This window comes from Micromys minutus (assembly GCF_963924665.1).
Source record: "Micromys minutus genome assembly, chromosome: 21".
NCBI lineage: Eukaryota > Metazoa > Chordata > Mammalia > Rodentia > Muridae > Micromys > Micromys minutus.
Window position 1 is genome coordinate 4221813 of NC_137956.1, and position 22390 is coordinate 4244202.

General features: G+C 44.6%; 1 protein-coding gene across 1 annotated transcript in view; it reads left to right on the top strand.

Annotated features, from left to right (window-relative positions):
• The window catches only part of MYO1E (myosin IE), a 183842-nt gene that overhangs the window by 73055 nt on the left and 88397 nt on the right, over positions 1-22390 (top strand). Inside the window, exons 3-4 of the mRNA XM_080934887.1 lie at positions 9395-9484; positions 12890-12984. Coding sequence (XP_080791013.1) covers positions 9395-9484; positions 12890-12984 — 185 coding nt within the window. The remainder of the gene's footprint in view (positions 1-9394; positions 9485-12889; positions 12985-22390) is intronic.

Here is a 22390-nt window from a genome sequence, read left to right on the forward strand (position 1 = left end):
GAGGGCAAAGGCAGTACTCATGTGTTTTCCTGGCAGTTCATGGAGTCGAAGTGCAGCTCCATCAGTGTTTCTCTGAGCTGTAGGAGCATGCGTTCTCGGTGTCTAAGACCTCTGCCTCTCCAGGACAGACTTTCTCTCTGCTCCGCTCGTATCGTCCCAATGACATGGTAATAGAAACTCAGCATGCTCAAACTTTGAAGGTTTGAAAAGATCACCTCATGAACAGAAAAGCTACCTCCCCAGTTTTTCCGAACCTTTATATTTACTGAAGGAAACATGAGAAGTGATGGTTGGCTATTGAGAATGCCTGGCGTGTTTCCCTGTTAATCTGCCAGATGGAGTTTTATAATAGAGCTTTAAAAACAGAGAAAGCAAACCTCCTGGAAATGTGTGTTGACTTCACGGTGAGAAAGAACTGTGTTAGACGGGGGTGTTCAGCTGGCAGTCAGGACTTTTTGGGGGGACAGCTGTACATTAGTGAAATTGTCACCTCAATTAGTCACAGCCATGGGAGGTTTGTGTTATCTGTACATCAGCACTATAGTGCCTAAAGCTGATGCTGCAGTGATGCCCAAAGGTCTAGTGTCTAGGAAATGTGGGTGTTCTATGATATAAGATGCATCTTGGATTTTACCCAGAATACCTGGGGAAGTTATCTCACTAGGGGCTTTTTTATATTATCATCATCATCATCATCATCATCATCATCATTATCAACGCTCACTTGACTATTAGAAGCACGGAAACCTAAGCAGCCATACCTCTGCAGGCTTCCTTGTCTGCCCACCCATCACTCGTGTGTATAGGTGTTTAACTCACTAGATGCTCAGATTGCAGTGCCCTTGAACTGTTGTAATCAGTACCTTGCTGGGTTTTTATTCGCCACAAAAGGAATTTTCTCCAGCATTTGTGCAGTTAAATCCCTAACGCCCTATTTTTAAGACCAAATATGTATCTGGATTTGTTGACTCTTATAATAGTATCATTTAAATTTTAATGGACAACAAAGAGTTGTTCGTGTATTTTTAAAGGTTTTGGTTTTGAGGATCTTGATATTTATCCCTGAGTGGTGTGTAGACCAGGCTGGACCTGCTCCTGCCTCCTGAGTGCTTGGATTAAAAGCTCACTCCATCATGCCCAAACAAGTTGGGATTAGAGGCGTATACCGCCACTACCCGGCACGATACTACATTGCTAAATTAGAGTAAACGTCATTCTCTTGATTAGCAGTGGCCTGCAGTTTGCGGGCAGATCCTGTCCACCATTGTTTTTAAGCTGAAGTTTCCCAGGGGCCCTGGCACTACCCACCTGCTCTGCTCCCCTTAACTGTACGGAGCAGTTGTGTGTAGTTTCGGTTTCTCCTCTGGTCACACACTGACAATTGTTTATTTTATCTGGATCTAGGGCTATTCATAAATGTTATGTGCATGACCCTGTGGTCATGGAGACTTGTAGATAAGATTGGGAAGAAAAGAGGCCATGGATCTGGCCTGCCCGGCTTCTACCAGCTGAGGTACATCCCAGCTCTAGAAACTTTTAAATGTAAGATCGAAAGTTTTCATTGTTTAAAGAGAAAGGTGGTTTTGCTTGTTTGTTTGTTTGTTTGTTTGCCTGTTTGCTGGGTGTATTGTATGTGCATATATGTGTGCTGGTACATGCTGATTTGGCTAAGCTACTTAGCCAGAGAGCTCCTGACATGCACCTGTCTCTCCCTCCCCCGTGCTGGGATTCTGGTGCAGCCATGCCTGGCTTTAATGTATACACTGGAGACTTGAACTCAGATCATCTTGTTTTCACAACAAGCATTAGTACCCACTGAGCCATTTCCCGGCCCAGTAAAAAATGTGGGTTTGCTGATTAAGAGACAACAAAGATAATGATGGCTGTGGTTGCCTAAACTTCTTCCAAGCTCAGCCCAGACAGCTTGCTCCTCATTGGACTGTTCACTTCTAAGACTCCTGAAGCTTCTTGCAGACAGGGAAAAATGTCAAGAGCCTTTCAAAGCAGTATATGATCATTTAACAGGACTTAGGAAGTGCAGCCTCACAGAGGGAGAGACTAAATCCAGCGGAACTCCTGCTGCCAGGTCCTCTCAGCATAGAGCTTTCTCCCCGCGCCTCCTCACACATATGCACTTTCTTCCTGTGTAACAACATCAGCCTCCTCGAGCAGTTTTTGCCCCCCCCCCCCGCCCCTCAGTTCTTGGCAAGAGAGGCATTGTATTGAGTGTTCACTGAAAATCTGTCGATTCTCAAGCCTTTTAAAATTCAGACAGCAAAAATTTTTAATGACTCAACGGGGCAGGGGGGTGAGGGTAGTGAACGCCTTGTGTCCGTAACTGAGTAATGGTGTGTTCTCCCAAGGAAATGAGCCACCGGACCACTAATGACTTTATGACTTAGACATCTCTACCCACACAGAAATGTGCTTTCTTTCGGCTCCGAGGAGGCGATGCTGATGGATGTTTATAACAGGCTTCTGCGACTGCCTCCCGCCTTGTCTCTAATGACTGATCACATCTTCGCTGCTTAAGAAATAACCCATAGCATAGCATTTAGCATTCCTGTAAGAAAAGACGACTTCTTTCTTTGTTTCTTCTGTGTGTACACACACACACACACACACACACACACACACACACACACACAGCACTGTTTTGTATTGTAGGTCAGCTTGGAGGATGGTCAGTGACTAATGCATGCAGGCCAAGCACAGTTGCTTTGTTCTCCACTAGGAAATGTTTACCCTCCATTCATGGAGATGGCTGCCACCCTGCTTACAATTACTTTCTAAAGTGAGTGAGGGTAGAAAGTTCTGGAATTTAGGAAGAATAGAGCTGCAGCCGCACTCCGCTGTCCATCCGTTCCAGCCGCTTGGCTGACAGAGAATTCCCGTGTGGCTTTTCACACTCGTCTGCTCCAACTGTCTCTAGACGTTTTTTTCCTCAAAGGCCACGCTCAGTCGTGCTTGGCATTTCTAACCTTTCACTGAGGAGCTAGGCTGTCCTGAGGCGGTACGCTCACATTCATTCACAGAGCGTGAAGCTCAGCCCTGGGCACGCGGTTCACACGGAGTGGACAGCGTGCTGAGTGAGACGTCAGTCTCGTGACTGGAACCTAGGGCTTGAGTTCTGACTCAGACCATCCCCAAATATATGACTTTGGATAGTGGCCCCCTCCTCCGTAACTTTCCAGTAATATATGCAGTGAGGCCGGCTTATCGCAGCTGGCTGTGATCACATTCAATAGTACAGCGCTCTTAGCTTTGCCTGATATTCAAAATAAATACAGAGGGCTGGCCATGTGTCTCCCCAGTTAGTGTGCATGAAACGCTGGGTTCCATTCCCACTACCCCAAAAGCCAAGTACTATATCCTCAAGAAATGGAGCCAGAAAGATCAGCCCTTCAGTAGCATCCTCAGCTACACTGTAACGTTTAGGTCAGCCAGGGATACAGGAAAACCTGTCACAGGAAATACTCAACAGTGGGCCAGAGAGGACCAGAGTTTCCAGCACCTACCTTAGAAGGCTCACTCACTCCTGCTTATGACTCCAGCTCTTCTGGCCTTCATGGGCACCCTATTACACGTGTGCAAGCACCAACACACGTAAAGTCAAAGCAAATCTTTACAAATAAGAAATGAGTGATTTTTAAAGTTAAAAATAAAACAAGAAGGCAGAAGTGCATTCTCTCTCCGTTCCAGAAAGGACTGTTTTACACTACTTGTGTCAAAAGGAAACCATCTAAATCCAAAGAATAGTCCCTTATGCCAGCTAAACTGAACTTGATTTGTTAAATTCGTTATTATTGTTGTTGGGGGAGGGGCTCAAAGGTCCAGAAGTCAGAGGACAACTTTCAGGACTCTCTCCTGCTACTTTTATGTGGGTTACTGGGATGAAACCCAGGTCATTTGGCGTGGTGGCAAGTGTGGACCTGCTGAGTCATCTCAACAGCCCTAAATTGAGCCTCATGAAAAATTCAACGTGTTGTTCTTTTTCTTTCCCATGTCATTACTGCTTCAGGTTAATGAGCATTCACAGAAGCCTGGACAAACATCTGGGAGGCAAGCAGTGAAAGATCTGCCTAGTTCCTCTTGCATCTCATTGTCTAGGAAATGATGCCCCTCCCTCGCCCTCCTCTTATTTGGTATCATAGCTTCATATCTACCTGCAGTTTGAAAATTAACCTCAAGCCACACCTTCACTGTGAAGATTATGTGTGTGGAGATAGTGGCTCTGACTGTGTCCCCAGGGGCACACCTGAATTATGTATTAGCTGTGGGAGGCAGTGCTGAGGGACTTCTCTGTCCCTATCAGGCCCTGAGCCCTCTAGATATTAGCAGAGGTCTCTAAAGACCCAGCCAGATAGAAAAGGTGGAATTGTTTAGGTATACAGTGAAGTAACTGACTTTGTTTCCTTGGGATAACTTATCTCCTGTCGATTCTGATGCTGGTAAGTTTGTGGGTACTTAGTGTGGAATCGGGACACATTGAGCATTTCAAACCAAACTTTGCTTTTCTTATCAAATAATGATGCTCTTGGAGAACCCTGCTTGGCAACTGGGGAGAAGCTAGAGAGTCCCCTTTACTTTAGGACAGTCTAAAAGGGGATGCTTGTAGAACACAATAAAACAACACATAATCACCTGTGCAGCTGAGAGCTTTGGGGGGGGAGGGGTGCCTTTGGCCCCCATCGTCAGGGCAGCCCTTTGTCCTCCTGTGACAGTGACCAGTTTATCCAGCATTTTCTTTACTGCGATGGGAAGAGGCATAGTCCTCTGGAAGGACTGTGTGTGTCTTCCTTAGTTTGTTTTTTATCAGAGTAGACATCTTGCAGTCTTCACTTTGGTCTTAACCTAGGAGCTGTTATAACCGTTGAGCAAGAGAATCCAGAAGAAGGACACACTTCTCTCTTTGGTTTTGGTTATTAGATCCCTACCAAATCTTTAAAAAAATAAAAGACCCTACTAAGATACTAATAAGATAATAAGACTCCATTTTATTTATATTTTAATTTATGCATATGGGTGTTTTCTGCATGTGTGGACCCACATATATGCTTGATGCCTGAGGAGGGGGCTTGGATCCCAGGAACTGGAGTTACAGACCGTTGTGAGCTGCTGTTTGGGTATTGGGAATTGAACCCAGGTCCTCTGGAAGAGCAGCCAGTGCTTTTAACTGCTAGGCCATCTCTCCAGCCCCCTAAAATGGATTTTAGAGTAGACAAAGCCTCCTGGTTCTAAGTCAGAAGAGGCAGCAGAGCATCCCCACACCCCTGTGTGAATCCTGACACTGCTCACTTAAGGCTGACGGGGGCCCGGTTATAAGTCAGTCTTGGCCAAACATGTCACCTTTCAGCACAGTGTATCCCAAACATTACTCTAGGAACGCCTATAATCTAAGCGTTTTCATTGCTTCCTTGATGTCTAAATTTGAGGTCATCTGTGTTCTTATGGGCTTCTCATAAGTAACAATAGCACTGACAGTACTGGCTAGTTACAGAAAGATCACACTCATTGCATCTTCGCCCAGCCAATAAAGTCTCCCTAAGTAGCTGAGGATAGCCTTGAATTTCTGATTCTGTCTCTTCCTCCTGAGTTCTAAAATCTCAGGCATGTACCCTGTACCTGGTTTATGTTGGTACTGGGGACAAAACCCAGGATTTGGTGTTGCTAGGGGAATGCTCCTCCAGCCAGAGTGTATCCCTTATCTCTGTTTCTTTCCCATCAGGAGTCTGCAGTCTGGAGTCGGCCTGCCTCAATGGGGAAGTTGCTTTGCCTCTTCCTAGCCTGTCTTTAAGCAGATTTTAAGTGTTCTTAGGGAGAGCTTGTTTAACTGTATTCATGGGATTTCTGTGCATGGGCCACACAATGTGTCTGTGTTCATTCAGTTCTGTCACCAGTTATGAAGTGTTGGTGACAGTATCATAGACATCTTTCATATCTTAATTAAGTAATTTAAAGAAAATACCTCATCACCTTTTCTCTACTATTAAATCATCTTTATTTTCCAACTTGGAAGGTCTTTCTGATCAGTAACAAATAAAGTCAAAAGGCAATTCTGCCCTCCCTCCTGTGTGTGTGTGTGTGTGTGTTGTGTGTGTGTGTGTTGTGTTGTGTGTGTGTGTTGTGTGTGTGTATTGTGTGTGTGCGTGTGACAAATTATGACAGCCATACCCACTTATATTGTCTACATATTTTAAGTTTGAATCTCACTGAAGGTCAAATTTGTCACCTGCATTATGACATGAGTTCAGAGATATCAGTGTGTGATGGCGCGTGAGTCTCAGAGTGTGAGTTGACGGAGTAGCAGCGAGGTGCTGATTGCCATTCATTATTTCATTTATTTCCATAGTAACGTTTTTAATTAACTAGGTCCTGGTTTATCTCCACCCATTAGCCACAGTTTAGAGGTATGACCTTCTGTACAGTCTGGAAAATGGTCTACAGTAACTGGGCTCTCAGTTTTGAGTGAGTGAATTTATTAAATATGTAGCAAGTCAGAGTAAAATAATGAAGGGGAATAGATAGACAGATAAATAGGCAGATGGAAAATCCATGATAGACAGACAGACAGACAGACATCATCAAGTACTCTGAACATCCAGCAGAAATCAGCTTCGGAAGCCCCGTTAAAGCAATCAGTTGGTGTTCTTGTCTGAGAGACTCAAGGCTGGGTGTCTACTGGGCGAAGCATCCAAGTAAGAGCAAACGGCAGCAGACAGAGTCATTGAGTCAGGACACACAATATCCATCAAACAAAACATGAAGGGGAGGTAACCAGCTGGAGTGCCCAGCCGAGCTTCCTCCCCTTACCTAAAGCATCTGGGGTCTCTTCCTCACTTTTATACCAATAGTGACCACTGTTGGAAGTAATTTCTCTGCTAGCTATTCTCAATGGCATGGTGAGTTTACTCCTGGGCTCTTTGTCAGTTCCCCTCTCCCTTGTCACACTTTATATCACCAACCTGCCCTCGGACATGGGGTCTTAGAGGACACTTGACATAAACATGCAGGTGTCAGAAGTCAGGGTAGGGGACCCAGAGAGGCCTCTAGGCTCAAATAACACATGAGAACCTACCTGAGCCACCTACCTGTTATAGATCCCAATTATATAAATAGCCCTCTGGGAAGAAATCTCACAGTTTTATATCCTTTTCTATTTCAAACTGTTTGTCAGTAAATTTAGTTTTAATGATATTTTAATTCAATGATTATGAGCAATGAACAATTTTGAGTGGATCCCAGCAGTTGAGATGCTATAGCAGGAAAATTACATGAATCCAAAAGATAGAGGAGACCAGCCTAAAAATGGCAAGAGACAGTGTCTCAAAAACAATAAAAACAACAGAAATTCAATGGTAGGAGTAGTGTGGCTTTTAAAAAAATGATTTTCTTTCCTTTGTGGAAACAAGATTCCCAACATCTAAACGTGCTTGGTGTATTGTAAACAACCAAAAACAACAACAACAAAAAATAGTTGATTGTTGAATGAAAAATGAACTGGGCAATCTAATAACATTCCCATTATTGGATGCATTAGGGTGTATAAAGTGGCCTGGGGACCTAGTCCAGTGAGCAGGAGTACTTGCTATGCAAACACGAGGACCTGAGTTCAAATTCCCTAGCATCTGTGAGGAAAGCTGGCCCGGCTATGCAAGCCTGTAACATCAGCACTGTGTAGGCAGAGGCAGAGGACTGCTGGGGTTAGCTGTCTGCCAGCCTAACTCCAGAGGCAGTGAGAGACCCTGTCTCAAGGAAATAGGCAGAGGGTGCTAGAGGAACACACCCAACATCCTCCCCTGGCTTCCTCACATGCACAGGCCACAGGTGCACACACACACACCCTCACAAACTCTCTCTCTCTCTCTCTCTCTCTCTCTCTCTCTCTCTCTCACACACACACACACACACACACACACACATACACACACAAACGCACACAATTTTCTTCAGTTGAAAACAATTTCAAACACACACATACAAAGCGAGGCTTTTAGGAAAGCTGAGGGCTCACTAGGTAATAGTGTTTGCAAAGTTTGATGACGTGAGTTCGATTCCTGGAACCCACAAAAAAAAAAAAAAAAAAAGCTGAATGCAGCCGGGCAGTGGTGGCACACACCTTTAATCACAGCACTCAGGAGACAGAGGCAGGAGGATCTCTGACTTCAAGGCCACAGGCCACAGAGCTAATTCTAGGACAGCCAGAGCTACACAAAGAAACCCTGTCTTGAAAGAAAACAAAAACAAGCAGACCTCAGCTGGGTGCAGATATAAAAAAGGGGCACAGCAGAAACCACAAGAGAGACCTGCCTCAACAAGGGGGAGAAAGACCAACTCCTCTGGCCTCCACGTAGGTGCTGTGGACCCATCCCACTCCACAGAAAATAATTTTAAAGTTTTAGTTATACAGAAAAACTTTAAATCCAGCACATACTTCCTCTCAAAGCCTTCCTGGATCACCAAGTAATACTTTTCTTCTCTCAACCTCACTTATATGGTCCTTATTCTCTTCTCAGGATGTGAATGGGTATAAAGGAGATGAGAAGACAGAAAATTAGAACCCTCGGTAAAATGTGGGTTCCTCGCCCTTTCCCCAAGTTTCAAAGTCACTCTGTCTTTTATGATTTACTTGTTTTTTTCATTTATTTATTTATTATGTATATAGCATTCTGCCTGCATGTGTGCCTGAAGGCTAGAAGAGGCACCATATCCCATTACTGATGGTTGTGAGCCACCATGTGATTGCTGGGAATTGAACTCAGGACCCCTGGAAGAGCAGTCCGTGCTCTTAACCTCTGAGCCATCTCTCCAGCCCCATTTTTTTTGTTTGTTTGTTTTTTTGAGACAGGGTCTCTCTGTGAAGCCCTGGCTGCCCTAGAACTCACTCTGTAGACCAGGCTGGCCACAAGCTCAGAGATCCTGCTTCTGCCTCCAGAGTGCTGGGATTAAAGGCGTGAGCCAGCACTGCCCAGTCTTCCTCTGTGAGTAAAGTGGAGAAGCAAACTTGGGTCATCTACTCCAGTGGTACAAATTCCAAGGGAGCCAGCACATCTCATTCCGGGAGGATGCTAACTGCCCCGTTGTGCCCCGTTGTGCCCGGTTGTGCCCTGAGAGGCTCTATTCTCTGTCTATTGAATTGTTGCTCTCGGTGTTGCTAGTCTAAAAAGGATGTGCTTTTGTTTCTAATGATTCTTTCGCAGCACCTTGATAATGAGCCTCATTACCGTTGCTGGGGAGGAGTAAGATCTAAGCTAATTGAATAACTGCTTTTTCCTCTGTGGTATTTACGAAGTGTGTGCTCACTTCCCCTCCAGCAGCTCATTACATCTGTTTATTGACTTTGAAAAACATGTTTCCATCAAGATGAATGAACCTTAACCAGGTTGAAACCCAGACATATATAGGGTCTGTATTAATCTCTGTCAACCCTTTCAAGCAAATGCCATATTTTGGAGAAAAAGAAATTGAAATGTACCAAGGAGCGGTAAGTTATGTAGTCAATAAGTTGCTGTAGTGTTTAGAGATTTTTATCATTTATAAATAGTTTTTCTTGAAGTTAGCAATACATTTGTATTTTCTTATGAATTATTTATTGTGGAACGTCATGTAAGTGACTTTAAAAAAAACAATGGATACTGATCTTAAGCCTGTAGCTCAAAAATGTATAGACTATCTAATGGGCGGGTTAATTTATGTGTAGAATTAATTAAGCGGGCTCTGGAACCCAGGGTTTGGGGTGGTCTTCTGGCTTCCATGTGTGCTTCAAGGATATAAATAATAACAGAACCACCCTGGGAGCTCTAGATGTACAGACGCATGTAGGCCTGAGTCACGTCCCGGAGCCCTAGACAGATGCAGTAGATATCAGTGCAGATATGCAGCTTGTAATCTTGAGGACGTGCAGTCTGGAGGGTCCCTGGGGCTGGCTGGCCAGTCTGGCCGACTGACAGGCTCCAGGTCAATGAGAGACCCTGTCCTAAAAGAGTTGAACTTCATTCCTGAGGGTGCCACCCAAAATCATCCTGTCCTCCACATGAAAGCAGACAAAAACACACATATCTGTATTCCACATATAAGCACATACACACACATACTTAAAAAAAAATAGGTAAAAATACCTAACACCAGCAATCCTTCCTAACATGTCTTATTCCAATTCATCACACTCCTTGGCCCTAGACCTCTGCATCTTCTTCCTTTCCCCTCTTCCTCACAGCAGAAGCACAAGGACTGTTATTAGTTCTAGCCCATGTGAGCCAAACAAAAGTCCACACAAATCTATTAGTTGGAGTGGAAGGCAACTTACCCACAGCAAGTGCCCTCCCCATTGTTGCCAGATGAATGCTGCTTGTAGCCGGAGCCCAAGGAGGCTGCCACGAGAGAGATCTTTGATAATGCTGCTTTTATTGGGAGCCAGCACAAGGACACACTGTCAGCAGAGTCCCGGGCCCTGTCCTGGTACCCGAGCCCACGATCCTGGGGCAGCTGGCATGGAGCTGGTCTGACACCCTCAGTAACAGTAAGGCTCCACCACGAAGAGCTGAGACACATGTGAACACACACAGACACACACAGCATACACCTGTCTGTGCTCCTGGTTCTCTGAAGAGCCACTGTGTGCCGGCATCCCTTTATGTCATTATCTTCTCAAGCGTTCTTTGTACAGAATTGAACAGAAATGCCATGTTTACTCTTTCCTTTCATCTGGATAGTGGTGGCATGTGATTTCAATCCCAGTACTTGGGAGACAGAGGCAGGTGGATCTCTGGGTGTTTGAGACCAGCTGGGTCATCTACAGTGTTAGTTCCAAGACAACCAGAGCTACACAGAGAAACTCTGCCTACCCCCAAATCTTTATTTTCATTACTTATGGCGACACTGTTGTACACTCGATTAAAACTGGTTACATTTGCTGAGCATCGCATACTGTATGTGCTTGGCACAAAACAGTCTGCAGGAATTCTATATCACGTTATCTACCCTCTTTTACAGAGAAAGAAACTGCTGTCCAGGAGGCAGTACCAGAATCTACTGAGCTAGGAGTTAAGCTCGGGTCTTAATGACTTTGAGGGTCTTGACTGAGAGATAGCAGACTCAACAATTATTACTCAATAAGTCTTAAGACATCTGGGTCAGAGGCTTGGTGAAAGGGCAGATGGAAAACCTGGCTGAACGTGCAGAACTTGATGGCTCTGTAGCTCTGTTGCCTAGTATGTACAAAGTTCTGGGTTCCAACATAACCCTTAATATACCAAGCCTGAGACTCATGCGACCCTGTCTGGGGGATAGAAAGTAGAAGTGACCCTCAAGGGCCAAGGGTATAGCTTTTGTTAAGCAGTTTTGGAGCCTTAGGGAAAGGCTTGTGTCCTGGTTAGGGTTACTGTTGTTACGATAAACATCATGACCAAAAACAAGTTGGGGGAGGAAAAGGCTTATCTGGCTCACACTTCCACATTGTAGTCCATCGTTGAAGGAAGTCAGGACAGGAACTCAAGCAGGTTTGGAACCTGGAGACAGGAGCTGATGCTGAGGCCATAGAGGGGTGCTGCTTACTGCCTTGCTCCCCGTGGCTTGTTAAATGTGCTTTCTTATAGAACCCAGGAACCACCAGTCGAGGGATGACCCCATTCACGATGAGATGGGCCCTCCCCAATCACTAACAAGGAAAACGCATTACAGGCTTACCTATGGCTCAGTCTTACCTGTGGCTCAGCCTTATGGAGGTGGTTCCTCAGTCCGAGTTCCCTCCTCTCCTAAGACCCTAGCCCGAGTCAGGCTGACACAGAACTAGCAGTTTGTCTCCTCATTTCTCTGCTACTCAGCATTCTCGCTCCACCTGCATCTAATCCCCACTTTCCTTTCTTCCTTACAATGTTCTACTTGTAACGTAGCCTGACCCAGGGATCCCTGTAGAGACCCATCTAAGGCCATGTCTTGAGGTCCCAGCAGGCCTGTCCCTGCCACCACAAAGGCAGGCTGAACATTGACCCCTGTCAGCTCTGCATTCTCTCCCACTCTTGCTGGGTAGTTCCCTGTGGGTGGGGGACCGGCCACAGTGGGGATGCTGGGTCTGGATTCCTGAGTATTATCCCCAGTGTCTCTCTGCTGAATTCCCTTTCGCCAATCTTTACAGCTTGGCAGGAAGTAGCAGTTTCTAAGCCCGCCCCTTTGCTTCAGTATGGAAGGCAATAAAGAGTGGCTTAGGAAGTTATTTCTTATGTTTTGCATGGCTTTATCTTTTAAAATGACTGTCCTGTTTAAAATGACCCTCTGAGACAGGACAGTGTGTCACCCTTTTCACACACACACAGGAGACTCTCACTGTAGTTCCTCAGCTCCAGCCTCTCCTTTTAGAAAAGAAACAAACTAGCTAAACCAGTTTATCTCTGAGAGGAACAACCACACCTCTTGCCCTCTTATAGAAAAGGTAAAAGTCGCCCTCTTCATCCATAGATATACTCCTCAATCCCCAATGAGATCCGAGGCTGGCAGCTTGCCTTTTGGAGAAGAATAATCCTGTGGGCATTTAGAGTTCTGATCAAAGAGAGAGCCAGGGTCTTGGTAGGCCCCTTTCTGACAAGTATCAGAGAGCCTGTTGTTGCCAAATGTCTCCAGAATGGGAAAGCAGAATGTCCTTGCAGAGGCATGCCTGGCTGGAAAGGTGGTGCACCTGGGTCGTGTCTGAAGGCTGAATCACAGGCATGCCTATGGAAAAGTCCTTCCAAACCCCGCCTTCGCTTCCCAGGGTGTATCAGGCCATAAGCAAGGACATTTTTATGAATCATCAAATCATGAAACCTTTGCCCATAAATGCTCTAGACACTGGCGCTGTGGTCATTCCATGCAAAGAAACTCACAGTGGTTTTGGTTTCTGGTTTTGCTTTTCTAGGCGCAGTATGAGAACCCACCTCATATCTATGCCCTTGCAGACAGTATGTACAGAAACATGATCATCGACAGAGAGAACCAGTGTGTCATCATCAGGTAGGAGAAGAACCCAGCGTAGCAAGCCTCCAGCCCTGATACTTGAGGCCACTCAGCATGTCTGAGGAGCCAGCAGGCACTGCTTGATTTACTTTATAATTGTCCCTTGTCTGATGCCAGAGCATAAACACTTTCAGGGGAGGAGCTCATCAGGCCCCACCCTTCCTTGAGTCAGTTAATGGTTGTTGGGGGAGGGGAGGCATTTTCTTCAGTGGTGTAACCACAGAAAAGTTGCCTGTGTTCCTGCAAATCTACAATGGTAGTGGAACTCACCCAGTCACTTAAAATAAAGGAACAAATCAATAAATAAATGAAGGTAGAAGGGGAACTAATTGAGGACAGGAGTGATGTCAGAAGTGGGAGGCTGTGCTGGCTACTTTGTATCAATTTGACAGACTTCACGGGGTTCTAGAGATGAAGTGTAGGCCCTCCTTGCATATCCTTTGCTGACTGAGCTCTCTTCCCAGATCAAGATAATTCTTACCACATCTTTAAAAAGAAATTCTTTCTGGTTTGGGAGCCCATGCTTAACATGTCCAAGACTCAAGTTTTGGTTCCCAGAATTGCTGCAGAAATAAAAATAAAATAAAATAAAATAAAATAAAAGTCTTGTATTATCTGATCTGCTCCATATCCTAATGCTGGTACTGAGTTACACATTCTTCGCTGCAGCTGGTTTGTTAGCATTTAAAGTCCAAACAAAGCCCACACGTCGCCCCTGGTTGCTGTGTCTCTCAAGTCTCCTAGTCGCTAAGTAATCTTCATTCTGTTTTTCTTGGCATTCATTTATTAAAGAGGAGGGTTGTGGGCCCTTCCAGGCACTGGCTGGCTGTCCTGTGATGATGCCGACACCTCCCACCACGCTCTTTCTTTCCTGTTGCCATAGCTACTTGTCTCTTTGCTGCACAAAACACCTAACAGTAGCAACTTATGGGTTGAAATTTGGAGGTCATTTACACCATTAGTATAGTAGCCACAGGTCGATTTTTAACTGAAGGGTTACTTTGGCTCACAGTTTTGGGGTACAGTAAGGACATGAGGTGGCTGGTCACATTACATCTGCAGTAGGGTGAGAGGGAGATGATGCTGGAGCTCAGCTAGCTTTCTCCTTTCTATTCAGTCCAAGACCCAGGCCTTGGGATGGTAAGCCCACATTCAGGGTGAGTCTTCCTGCCTTAATCCAATCTAGAAAGTTCTTTGCGGGTATGGCCAGAGTATGTTTCCTAGGTGATTCTAGGTCCTGCCAAGTTGACAGTTGATGTTAATGACCACATGTATCAACTGATAGTATGTCTCAAAGCATAGTCAGATGCAAATTCATTTTTCACAAAAACATGTTACCCAGTGAGCGTCATTCCTGTTGGTCTCCCCGCGATGTTCTGAGTGTCGGTCTACCCGTCCATTCTCAATTCTCATCTTCACGATCATCCCTTAAGGTTATTTTAGCATTCTGTTATTTCTTTCACGTGTGATAGTTGAGCATTTTATAAATTTCATCTTAAAATATAATCTTTGTGAGGAAACTGGATCAAATGCCTACTCATTGTCATTTCTTCTCGCTTTTTTAAAGTAATGAGTTGTTGCCCTGGCAACCTCTGAAGTAGCATGCATTTATTTTCAATATTAACTTTAGTGAATTTAAACTAGCCTACCTGTTTACATTCCAGCCATTTCTTTAGTGCCTCAGATAATCTCCCTTCTGCCAATGAGAGCCCCTTGTCCAGGCCTCTGTGTCTTCGAGGGCTATTTGTTTTTATTATTATTATTATTATTACTATTGTTTCTTTTTGTATTTGAGTATTTTGTTTGAAATCTATATATTTACACCATATGTGCAGAGTTTACATGTTTTAAAAGATTTTTGATTTGATTTTTATATCTATAACTTGCCTCTCTGCTGCTAAAAACAAAATATTAGTCCCTGGTGACATAAACATGATTATTTGCCTTATACTGAATGTGTGAGATATGTAGATGCATATATCCACATACATATATGTTTAAGATAATACCCGTGTTATTATAGCACTAACAATAATCATGGCAATTGATAGCAATACTGGATGTATTTTAAAATGTACTTATTCTTTTGGTCTATATATCTAATATTTACAGCCAAGATATTGGAGTTTAAGGATTCATTCATTTTTATTTTGTGTGTGTGAGTATTTTACCTGCATGTGTCTATATACCATGTGCATGTCTGGTTCCCATGGAGGCCAGAAGAGCGTATTGGATCCCCTGGGGCTGGAGTTATAGATGGTTGTGAGAAAATGTGGGTGCTGCGGATAGAAACTAGGCCCCCTACGAGATTAACAAACACTCTCAACTGCTGAGCCATCTTCTCAGCCCCCAAATACTGGATTTTAAAAGTCAGCTAATTTAATATTTTCTATGCTCTTCATGTGTCTACCATTAGAGTTCTTTACACCCTTAATTTTAATGGTTTAAATATTACACTTACCGTTGACGTGTTTAGTTGCTTTGAGGAGGGGTCTTGCTGTGTAGCTTAGGCTGGGTCTAGCCTCCTGAGTATTGCTGCCTCGGCTCCTTCGTGCTGGGATTACGGCTGTAAGCCATCACACCTGACTTACGATCTGAGAATTTGTATTTCTCTTACCACCCCCCCACCACCACACTTACATGGTAGCAAAATAAAAACAGTAAGTCAAGGTAAGAGAAACATTTGGGGCTTCACGATGAAGAGAGATTCAATGACATTATACCCCATGTGTCTGGAGGAAGAAGAAAATCTTTACATTAGTGTCTCTGGGACCGTATCCCAACGAGGGAAGCATTTCGCCTCCATTCTCCAGTGTCTCTAAAGCCCAGAGGTCTGTGTTCAATCTCAGTGGTTGCCAACTTGTTCTTTCCTGGTGGTTTATGCAAATTGAGGGAGGATGTATTTGTTATGACTTCTGAATTTATTTTTATCTTGCCACAGTTCCCCTATGACCAGCTTTTATTTTCCCCCCACGACATTGACTTTCTGCTTCATTTTGCTCCTGCTGGATTCCGGCCACCCCGCCTTGCGTGTCCTATGTATGCAGTCCCCCTGTGTTCTGCCTCCAGAGCCCCATGCAGTGGGTTCTTTTGACAGGGACCACACCAGTTCTCTTGGGAGCATCTTCTGGATTTGTCTGATTCCTCCTGTTCTTGCTGTGCTTGTTCCTTTGACTGTCTAGGCCTCGTCTTCTCCAAGTTGAAGGTTAGATATGAATGGTAGACTAGATGCAGTTAACCCTTGGGGGGGGGTGCCTAGGGAATGATGACTTTCCTTGAGTAACAGGAAATGCTTTTGTGTGACATTGCTTCATTGCATTTAATGAGAGATTCAGTATGAATTTTCTGGTTGATCCTGGTGTTTCTTCTCCTTTCTTACTCTGCTCCTCTTCCGGGTCTTTCCTGGGAAGGAAGAGATTGGGTTTGTTACTCAAGATCTTACAGTTACACCCTCAGATCCCCCGCCATCTTGATTCACATGCCCTGATGTGGAACCTCTGACCACTTCCAAGATCCATCTTTGAGGCCATTTAGATGAGATACACTTTAATTTAGGAGATAGTAAAACAGAGAGGCAAAATTTAGGTTAAGGATCCTGTTCCCTGACAAGATGGGCCTCCCTTCTGTCTGGTTATAGTCGGTTCTCCCTGTCAGACTCAAACATTCATGAGAACTGTTCTTGGTGCCTATGTTTACAGTTATATTGTAGCAACAGAATACAGTGCTGAAAGAGTCAGCATATCAGATGAGGTGGGGGAGGGTCCAGATGATAAGGCTTGTGGTCATTGAAGGTGTATACTCTTAGAGGCATGGATGGTGTGATCCCTCCAAAGGGGCTGTGTGACAGCTACTTATGGACAAGCAGGAATATCTGCTTAAGTCTCTAAGGTGTAGAGTTTTTATCCAGCCTTCATCCCATATGCCTACAAGGCTGGCCTTTGATTTCAGGATCCTACTTGAAGGTTCAGTCTGTGCCTTTAACCTCTACTTCCTCTGAAGGTCAGAGGTTCTATTGTGTGCTGCCAAGTGTCTGCCATAAATTACATTAGACAGTTTGGTGGCCTCACCCCCCCCCCAAGGCAATCAAAGAGGGACCTAAGAGGAAGGATGCTGGCAGGGCCTTGACTTCCCCAATTGCAGAGGCCCAACCTCTCTTGAATTTATTCTTCAGTATGCAGGTACCTCTGCTTGAGCACAGCTCCCAAAGGATATCTCTGGCTCCTCTCTAGACCTCAGTTTCTCCTACTAATAGTAAATTGATGGAGCCAATAAGTCCTGAGATTTCTTGACCTTGAAACTCTTTATTCCAACTCACACATGATTGGCTAGCAGCCTGCCAATTGACCAAACCCCCAGCCCTGATTTTGATTTCCTGTCGAGGGGGAAGATGCACCTGGACCATTCTGTAATTTCTTTCTACCCCTGGGTGTGTGTGGAGCCCAGCACTCTGCCAGCCATCTCTTTAATTTCCCTGTGTGTCTTCTTCTACACTATAACCACATAGCTTGTGTACAGTAGTATCAGATGGGTTGATTGGGTGATGGATCCCTCTGTAGATGACAGGCTGGGAAGCTCTCGGGTAAAGTAATGTCCTGAAGGTGTCTGCACAGGGTTGTGAAATCACAAAAGATGAGACCTTTAGGGATCCAGAAACCGAGTCCTGGGATGAGGGGCTGACCCAAGTTAAGATGGCAGGCATGTCATTTACTGAGCCTGAGAAGGAATGCAGGAACTGACAAGCTCGTGTGGGCTCCAGGCAACCACGGGAGGTTCCTCAAAACAGACAGTCAAGAGCAAGGGAAGGCTTAGGTATCCCCTCCAGCCTGGTCACCAGGCAGCCCCTGTCTACTTGGCTTGTACACCATCCGATCTCCAGAATCCGTGTCTGAATTTGCGTGTTAGAGCCATTTCTGGGATATTTTTGGATGTCCGAGACAGTTATGCAAATCTTCTTGATCAACTCTTTGTGGTGTGCTTTAAAAAGGGAAGAACCAGGAAGTTCCTAACAGCATTCCCTGTCATTCCTGTGTCACCCAGACTAGCTCTTGGCAGTGTCCACATATGGTTGTAAAGTTTGCCTCCCACTCTCTATGGAGACGTGTTAGACCCTGGAGAACATTTCTGTGGCACATTAACATCAACCATGGGTTCCTGTCCCTTTGGGCCTCATGAACTTGTGTGACCTTAGCATATTTAAGAACTCAGATATCCATTCGAGAACCTACATCACATTTGCTACAGTTTCATTTTTTCAAAACTATCCTTAAGTATTTGCTTTCTAAAGCCTAGGGGTGTGTGTCTTTAATGAATCCAATAACAATTAGCCACATTTCCTTATGTGTACATCCTGATTGGTCTGTCCGCTTGTTAGTTTGACATAAGCTCTCAAGTAGTCCTGCCTGGCTTTGAACCTGCTATGAAGCCGAGGATGACCTTGAACTCCTGATGCTTCTGCCTCCAGCTCCCGAGCACTTAGATTATAGGCACGTACTATCGTTGAGCTTGATTTGCATAGCACTGGCATCTCACCCAGAGCATACTGGGAAAGCTTTCTTCCACATGACTTATATTCCCAGCACCCCCATTTTAAATGTATTTGTTCTGTGTGCATGTCAGCAGGGGAGGGGTGCATGCAAGCACTTGGTACACAGAGGCCAACTTTCGGGAGTTAGTTCTTTCTTTCCACCATATGCGTCCCAGGGATCAACTCCAGCCTTCAGGATTGGCAGCAGATGCGCTCACCCCACTAAGTCACCTCACCAACCCTGCTTCTCCCTGCTTTAAAAGTAATTAATACAGCTGGGGCAGACGTGCTCACACATGCCGTTACCTCCAGCCCTCCAGAGGCACAGGAAGGCAAATCTTTGTGAATTTGAAGTCAGCCTGGTCTGTAGAGCTAGTTCCAGGTCAAACTGGGCTGTGTAATGAGACTGTTTCCAAAACAGAAAAAGAATTAACAAAGACAGTGAGGAGATGCGGCACTAGCTGATAATCTGGACCTGAGGCTGTTGACCTACCTGCTTGAAAAGATATATTGTATTTGGGCTTCCCTAGCATCTGCAGTGGTAACAAGTTGTTTTTAAAAAAATCCCCAAAAAACAAAAACAAAAACAAAAAAACAACAATAACAAAGGAAAACCCACAGTGAGATCCCTCTGATCTGTAGCTGAGTCTGCACTCTTGGCTTCTACATTATCAAACGTCTCATCTCCTGGATTCTCAAGCATCCGTGTCCTGCCTTTGATGTACTTCAAGAGCCTTTTATTATTATTATCACTGAGACCCTTTCCACGGCTCCCCAGGGCTTCTGGGCAACATGAGCCTTTGAGGCTCACTGGTGGGGGCCTTGTTGGCTTGCGCCTGGGTTTGGAGAATAGAGATCACGTCTAGGGCTCTCTTCATTACCTTCTAGCTTGTGCGGTTCTAAAGGTTCCTTTAGTGGAGGAGGGTTGCTGACTTAACGTTACCTCCGCCACACTAATGTCTCTTATATGCACGAGCATACGTGGTCTCTGGTATGTGCGTGTTGGCATGAGTGAGCAAACGTGCTCTGGTGTGAATGTGTACACGTGTTGGCAGAGGTCAACCTCAAGTGTCATTGCTCGGACGCTGTCCACCTTGTCTTTTTAAAACAAGGTCTCTCACTGATCCGCTACTCAACAAGCCCGTGGGCTTGTCCCCACCTTCCCTGACCAGGGATTATGAACACATGCCACCAAACCCAGTTTTTTATTTGGTCTTGTTTTTCCTTTTTTTCTGTGGGTTCTGGGAATGGTCCTCTTGCTTCCTAGTCCTAATGATATAATTTTTAATCTTAGCAATGCGGCCGAGTAGCAATCTTATCCCTCTTTGACAGATTAAGAAACTGAGTCTCAGATAAAGAAACATCTTGCATTTGGAGTAGAGCCATTCTGTGATTTGAGCCGGGGGTTACCCCATCCCAGACCACCCTGTCTCTGCTGCTTTGAGCTACCCTGTGTTGGTTTAGTTGGTAAATAACTGTTTCAGTGGAGGGTGCTTTGGAAAAAAAAAATCTCTGGGATGTCCTGGAAATGGATGCTTGCTCTTTTGTTCTGTTTCAGGTGGATGACTTACACAAGCCTTAGTCACTGCATTTACAAATCAGAGCCTGCCGAGAGCTAGAAAGATGGCTCAGCAGTTAAAGAGTAGAGGTTGCTCTTGCAGAGGATCCAAGTTTGATTCCTCAGCTCACCGTCTGCAGTTCCAGTTCCAGGAGGTGTAACAATTTCTTCTGGCCTAAAAGAGCACCAGGCACATATGTGGTTCATAAATGCAGGAAAATGCTCATATACGTAAAATAAAAACTAACAAATTTTAAAGCAGGGACTAATAAGTTAGAAGAACATAAAGGTTAATAAGGAATTAAATCTCTCTCTAAGCTATTAAAAAATTATGTGAACTATCTTTTAGTAACATCAAAGGGAATTTTATATATAGCAAGGAGCCAACTGAGGATTTAAACTTGATCTTCAGACTAAACATCAGGCTCAATGAAACCAGAAATTTCCACTTCACCCTTCCTGTTTATTGGGTTGATCAAGGTGAGCTTTCCCACAGAGCCACTTTCTTGGCAGACTTGAAATTGCTGTATGTCTGATAGCGTTAATTGGCTGGGTACTTGGGATGCGGGAAAGTACCACTATTAACTATTAGCTGAGGCACACTTTGCTCAGAATGTATCGAGTTTCTGTATTATCTGCTCAGGATGGCAGCATAGTACTTTAATGCACAGGACGTATTTGAGGGTTTGTTTATATTCCAGTGTGATTTCAAGGTCTGGGAGAAGATCCTTCTCTCCTTGGTCTCAGAACTTCCCAGGTAGCCAACAGAAAAACATGTCACACCTGACTGATACCAGTCTCGGGACCCAAGGGCTTTTAGGAAAGGAGTCGGAACAGAATTGTTGGAGAAGACTGTCTAGAACCTTTTTTTTTGATGTGGTTTTTCCATCCTCAAAAAGTTAACTAGGCTTCTGATCACAGTAATGCAGGCTGCTATTGATGTGTAAGATGATATTTCTGGCAGATTTGCTTAAATGGCTATATATCAGTAAAGACTCAAGAGCTGTTAAAAATTTGACCATCTGGAGCTGAGGAGGTGGCTCAGTAGATAAAGCACCTGTGGAGCAAGCAGGGACCTGAGTTTGGATTCCCGGCATCTGTATAAACACCCACGTGTGTGCATGCTCACATACTCTGTAACCTTAACAATGAGCATGGGGAGCAGGTGGACCCCAGAGCTCAGACACACATCTCTGCTGGCTAATGTCTCCTATCTCCGTTAGTTATTTGGTTTTAGAGTCTTTTCTAACATAGACTCCATTCAGAAACATCCCAAAGTCCCTAAAACTCTTAATACCTTCATCTCACCATTGTCAATACAACTGGCACACTTTGATGCCTCAGGTGGGAGTAGGGACGGCTCAGTGGTCAAGAGCACTTGCTGCTCTTCCAGAGGACCTGGCTTCAGTTCCCAGGAGCCACATCAGGTAGCTCATGATTATCTGAAACCACAGCTCAGGGGGTCTGATGCCCTCTTCTGGCCTCTGAGACCACCTATACACATGTGGTATACACATACACAAATAAATAGAAAGAAAAACAAAGATTTTAAATCTAAATTAAGGGGAAAAAAAAAGATTCCCCAGGGGACCCCAAATTCATCTTAAGCTAAAATCACTTTCTGGTCACTTCAACAAGAGGGGCCTCGGCCCTGTAGAGTTAGGAACAAAAACAAATACATGGTCACGGTTGCACCTTATGTTTCCTAAAACACAGACAGGCACAAAGTAGATCTCATTGGCATTCATCCGGTGAGCCTCGGGGTAGCAGCGCCTGTGGAGGAACAGCACGGACTTTGGAGACTGAGGGTGGAGAGGGTCTCCCAGCAGTCAGGATGACTGAGTGAGCAGCATGAAGGCAGAAGTGCTTCACACTTCCTAGAGTAACTTAAGGGTTAAAGTCCCCTTGAATCCAATTATTAACACAACATTCTAAAGCTAACAAACAAGCATTGTATTGTTTGGACCGGTATTTCCTGTCTTGACTTTGATTTTGAATTGCCAGGCTGATCCTCTGTCTGCTGGAAGCAAACTGGGGTACTACTTAAGAGTCCCCAATCTAGAAAGAACTCTTGGAGGTTAGAATCCTGAGGGTCTGAGAAGAACCTGGAACAGGAAAATTATTTAAATACTGAGGGTTCTGCTAGGTTGTCAGTGAAATAGGGATCGACAATGAGTTTTCCTTACTTCTCCTTCTTTCTTTTTTATAAGATTCATTTATTTATTTTATGTATGTGGGTACACTGTAGCTGTCATCAGACACACCAGAAGAGGGTATTAGATCCCATTACAGATGGTTGTGAGCTGGGAATTGAACTCAAG